The following is a 5,525-nucleotide window of genomic DNA, read 5'->3' on the forward strand; positions in this document are numbered from 1 at the left end:
CTCATCCAGGACTGGCACTCACATCTCCCCCTTTCACAGCAGAGTCAGGAGTTTTTTGGTTTTTATCTTCCCGGTCATTTTCCCCCTCCCCTGGTGCACATTCTCCAAGGGCTGTCAGCTCCTGCAGCTCTCCTACCTCTCTCTCCTCTGTAAACCACTGAGAGGGTTCTCCTTGCAGTTCCAGGCCCTTGAAGCAGTCAGCTTCAAGCATGTTTTGGATTCTGATGTCTCACCCCGCGCCTCCCGCCGGGGCGGGGCCGCCCGGGACCCGCAGGCGGAGGTGGGCGAGGCGCGGACGGACCTTTCCGGAGCCGCTGTGCGCAGGGAAGTCCGAACGGCAGGAGATAAATCGTGTCAGTAGCACACGAAGGAAAACTCCCGAGCTCCTCCTGTGTTGGTAGGAAATTTCATTTCTTTACAGCCCCTGCCTAGATCCCAGGGTGTCACCAGTTGTTGGTACAGGGGTTGTAATAAAGACTTTCCACTTAGTATATCCGGTTTAAAAGTGGATTATTGTAGGCACATTTTTTATAACAACAGGAAGTCCTGTTGGCAGCATATTTTAATTATGCTCTGAAGCTAATCAAGGAAAGAATCTGTTCTGAACACAGGAAGCTGTATATACTCATTTGAGTGCCTATTTCCATGGGGCAGGCACAAGTGCTTAGGTGTTGCTGAACTCCCAGCACGTGAGCAATCTGTTAAATGTCTATGAAGTGCAGGCTTTCATAGGAAGGGGAGGATCCACCACCCCGTGTAAGGCACCTGCTTCCTCTTTACAGTCACTGGAGGGAGACAGGCAACTGTGATCATGAGGCTCTGATCACCTCTGGAGAAGCCTTAACTCTTTTCCCTGACGGTAGAGGAAGAGTAAAGAGACTGAAGAGAAAATCACGTACCTATAACAGGGTAGCTATTTTATTTCATCACTGCCTGATGACAGCTGTGAACTTAGTGTGCCTGAGGCTGGGTGCCATGACTGCTGTATATGAACAACTTCTGTGATCTGTTACTGAAGGCTATAAGGTGTCCACTAAAAAGTGCAATTCCCTTAATTTTTCTCCATGTTTATAGTTAATTTTTAATTTGGTATTAAGGGCAGAGGTGCATAGCACATAGAACAAGCCCACTTACTCTTTGGAAACTACAAGGTATGTAATGCATGATAGATGGTATGGTATTGCCTGATCTGAATGGAACACAGCTAGAAGGTGCACACACTGCTTCCTAACAGAGAGCATCCCAGCGTCTCACACACTGCTTCCTAACAGAGAGCATCCCAGCGTCTCACACACTGCTTCCTAACAGAGAGCATCCCAGCGTCTCCAGGAACTCCTCTTACTACTCTGCTGTAAAGTCTCATTGGCTGAAGAAAGCACTAACCCTCTCCAGAAGCCTCTAAATTAGATTGGAGATTATTTGAAGCACACCCACATCAAGGAAGTTCATCTAAGTAAACTACACGTCACTGGGGTGTTTGGGGTGTCCTGAAGCTTTGTAAAAACCACGGCAGAAAGACTTTTCTCAGATTTTAATCACTAGGAGATTGTTATGCTAATGAAGCCTAACTGGTATTAAAAAAACAGGAGAGAAGCAGGGCTTACACCCACAACACGTGTGTACCCAGCTAAATCTTTCAGCAGGTTCAAAATGTTCCCTGCCCCTGTTGCCCACGGGATTTATTTTCTCTGAGCACATCTCGTCTATTTCAAGCACTCAGTAAACATGCTCTTCAGCGAAGAGGGAAGAAGAAGATTTGTCTGCTATCAGTGTGGTATAGGCTTCAGATGAGTATTTAGCCAACCAGTTTGGCAGGCCTGCCTGGTTTTGCATTAAAGATTCCTACTTGCAGCTTGCAGAATAATTATAGAGTTGGCAGAGGTCCGTTCAGGATCTGCTGCCTTGGTGAGGAAGTTCATGGATCCCACCTGGCTTTGTACAGGGTCTGTAAAGTGTCACGCGGGCCTGGCTTTTTGATGTGCTGCTTTTTAAGGTGACTTGCCAAAGCATTTCGTGCCTTGTCTTTCTCCTCGCTGCACCTGCATTCCCGTTTCTGTTGCTGCTCAGTATCAGTGATAAGAGCTCTCTGTCAGGGTTCCGTAGTCTCGTGTTCTTTGTGAATAACGAGGGGGTGGACACACATTCAGATGTAGAAGGGCAGCAAAGTTCTTTGCAAAGGAGCTCGAAAACTGCAATCCCCACTTCCTACTGCTCTAACGCTGGAAAGCTGCCAGGATCTCCAGAAGAAAAGAATCCCCAAGACAATGTTGCTTTTGTCCTGGATTTGTTAGTTATCTCCAAACACCTCGGGGCGCCTCTGTAAGCAGATATTAATCAAAAAGAAGCTGGACGCAGGGGAAGGGGCTGGGGCCGGGCGCAGGCAGCCCCGTCTCCCCGCGCTCGCAGGCGAGTGCCAAGCGCCGGGAACATCCTCTGCTCTGCGGGGGCGACAGGAGACGGTCAAAAAGCGCTTTCCCGTGAGCGGCCCCTTTGGCAAGTCCCTCCCCGTTGCTCCGGGCATGGCCCCGGTGCCCAGCAGAGTGCCCTGCAGGGCAGCTGTGGCACCGCTCTCCCTCCTCTACCCTCCGCATGAGAATAGAAGGTGCGGTGCAGCCTCCGCCCCTTCCCGCGACTGGGAGGCGCCCGGCGCAGCTACTAAAGGGCTGGATCGGGGCGGGCTGTGCGGTCCTGCTCGGAGCTGCTGACACCGAGCCCGGGCTGCTGGAAACAACAAGGCTTGCGCTTGCAAGGTACGTCCTCTGCTAAGGGAAAAGCGCGGTAGGGATTATGCGAGAGGGACGTTTTCCTCTGGTAGTGACTCGATGCTATTTTCTCTTTAGTGGCTTAGTTCTATTCTTGCACTATTTGACTTTGCTAAAGGTAGTGTGCTGGGCAGGGGCTGTTTTGAACATGGGCTTGTACAAGTCCTGCCTTGAATGGCACCCTTTGTGCCTTGCTTGGCTGTAGCGTGTCCAAGAAGGATGTTTATGCACCTTTTCCTCTCTGTGTGTCTGCAGGTGGATTTCTCCTTCAAACTTTTCCCCTTTGAGGACCTCCTGCCCAGCTACAGTGATGTGGTTGTTCGAAAAGATCAGAGCATCACATGAAAATGGACACCTCCCCAGCTCTTCCTTGCTGGGACTGCCACAAAGCCAAAATCTGCCAGAAAAGGCCCAGCTGAGGGCTGCTGTTTTTCCAAATGTGATCACTCCTGACAGAATCCCTGAATTCTGCATTCCCCCGAGGCTGACCAGCTCTGGCCCCATTAAGGGCAGTGGCTTCCACCAGGATCACAGTTCAGTGGATGCAGCTCTTACTTCTGATTATAGCTCCAGCTCTTGCCCACATCTCATTCAGGTGGAAAGTGTTGAAGAGGAGATCGCTGCCCTGGAGGAAGAAAGCACCAATGCAGACCCACAGTCCCAAGCCGCACTCTCCCTGCCCCACTTTCCCAGAGCCCCCACTTCCTATGGCTTCTGCACTTTGCTGGAGAGTCCCCACACCAGGAGGAAGGAGTCCATCTTCCATGGTGATCCACGTGGGGCTCTGCCCAGCCTGAAGCTGTCTCGATCCAGAGCTAACACCTTCAGTGGCAAAGGGAGCATGTCTAACCCCATTGCTATCAGCTTTGCTTCTGTGAGACTGCCACCCAAGCATCTCTCTCTGCACAGGCAAGGTGCCTGTGACAGCGACACTGCCTCTTCCAGTGATTCCTCTCCTTTCAGTTCTCCACTTCTCACCAGGTCACCTCCCAGACCCTGCTCCCTGATCAAAGCACAAAGTCAGGAGGGATTGCTCTGCAGAGCACTGAAAGACAAGAGCAAATACAGTATGCCCAGGAACAATTCTCTCTCTACAGAGGAGAGCAGCTCCACTGATAACAGCCCCAGTGCCATCAGGAGGGCCTCCGAGGGGCTGCTTGGCATGCGGAGCTTTAACACCTCCTGTTCTCCCATGTTTCCAGTGGACCTGAGCTGCAGTCGGGAGAGACTGGTGGGGGAGAGTGCTGTGGTAATGGACAAGGGAGGCGTGTTGAGGCTGTCAGCTGAATACTGCTCAGAGAACGAGAGGCTCCGGATCCGCCTGATCAGTGCAGAGGGTTTATATGATGATTCTGTAGAGCCCAAAACCATAAACTGCTGTATCTCCTTCTCCCTGGTGCCGGGGAAAACACAGAAGCAGAGAAGCACAGTTATAAAGAGAAGCAGAAATCCCATCTTCAACGAGGACTTCTTTTTTGATGGCATTGCAGAAGAAGAGCTGTACAGCCTCTGTGTCAGGATGAAAGCAACAAATAAAGGGTGCAGTATGAAACGGGATTATACCTTAGGAGAACGGGAATTGTCTTTAATGAGTATGTTGGCAGTATAGTGCTTCAAATATTCAAACAAATTGTCTTCTGAAAGTTTTCTACTAAATAAAGTTTTAGGTTGACTTTCATGTTGTTGGTTTGTTTTTTTTTAGGAATACTTAAAAGCACTGCCTTGCTTGGTGTCATGCTCTTGTGCGTTGTTTTGCTGCTTAAGACTTCAAACTGAGATATTGACAGGAGGGGGGAGAAAGGCTAGTTTGCCTTTAGGATAAAGGATTAGGCTATTACCTAGTCAAGGCTGTTGTTTATGGCTTTCAGGCCATAAACTTCAGGTGGAAGTGTTTTTCCCTCTACCTGGTCCCTGAGTGGGTAACAGTCTGTGCACACAATACACCCTGAACTCTACTGGAGCTCCTTGGTACAACATCAGTTCAATGGACCATTTTGACAGCACTCATATTTGCACAAACGAATGCTTCAATGAGCCCCGTGTTCGGAGGGAGAATGAGGTCTTTTACAACAGGTGTATTTGGATTCCCAAAGCAGGTATAGGTTTGTTTTGAGGATAACAAGATCTGCTTCTGAGCAGCAGCTAAAAGCTGCTGGAGGCAGGGCTCTCTTAACACAGACCTGCAGTATCAACACTTGAACAGCCCGGTGAGGTTGCAGCACAGTCAGCATCTTCTTTTACCTTCCCTTTCCATGGTCGGTTTCACAGCCCACAGAATCAAGTTGCCAGGTAATTTCGTTTTGATCAGGAATGTTCCTGAGAGCTACAGCCCTCAGCAATTCAGCTATTGAATCCTTTCTGGAGCTGAAGCAGATAAGATATCAGTGCAGCAAGGACAAAGGACAGTTTGGGGTCTCGGCATTGAATTCCTGCTTCAGCTAATGATTTCATGCATACCTGGCTCAAGTCATTGTCATACAATTAGTGTAATCAATCTGTCCTGTCACCACGTGGTGAGTGGCTGAAGCACTTGCTTCAGTGGCAGGGGAAACGGGAAACAAAGGTGCAGAACTCCACCATGCCTGAGACCATCTTCCTTTCTTTTTTTATATATTTTTTAAATGAAGTTTACTTGGGGCTGGGTAAAATGGATAAATTAGTGGGAGGAATCTTGAAAGTCCGGGTGTGTTGCTGGCTCCCTTGATTAAGTTGCAGGCTTCATTACAGGAAGGTAGATAAGCCTTAATGGAGGATCAATCCATG

General features: G+C 49.3%; 1 protein-coding gene across 2 annotated transcripts; it reads left to right on the top strand.

The window, feature by feature from the left end:
* Positions 1-1,046: 1,046 nt before the first annotated feature.
* On the top strand, positions 1,047-4,371 carry LOC311158363 (C2 calcium-dependent domain-containing protein 4C-like; the record flags this gene model as incomplete). Of its 2 annotated transcripts, none has more annotated exons than XM_084213728.1 (2): positions 1,047-1,151; positions 3,018-4,371. In XM_084213728.1, exon 2 carries the CDS (start codon positions 3,073-3,075, stop codon positions 4,369-4,371), a length of 1,299 nt encoding a protein of 432 aa, XP_084069854.1. In that variant the 5' UTR covers positions 1,047-1,151; positions 3,018-3,072. The 2 variants fall into 2 exon arrangements, with proteins under 2 accessions (XP_084069854.1, XP_084069853.1); XM_084213727.1 differs by lacking the exon at positions 1,047-1,151 and adding an exon at positions 2,520-2,750.
* Positions 4,372-5,525: the final 1,154 nt, after the last annotated feature.

This window comes from Fringilla coelebs (genome assembly GCF_963513975.1).
Source record: "Fringilla coelebs genome assembly, chromosome: 12".
NCBI lineage: Eukaryota > Metazoa > Chordata > Aves > Passeriformes > Fringillidae > Fringilla > Fringilla coelebs.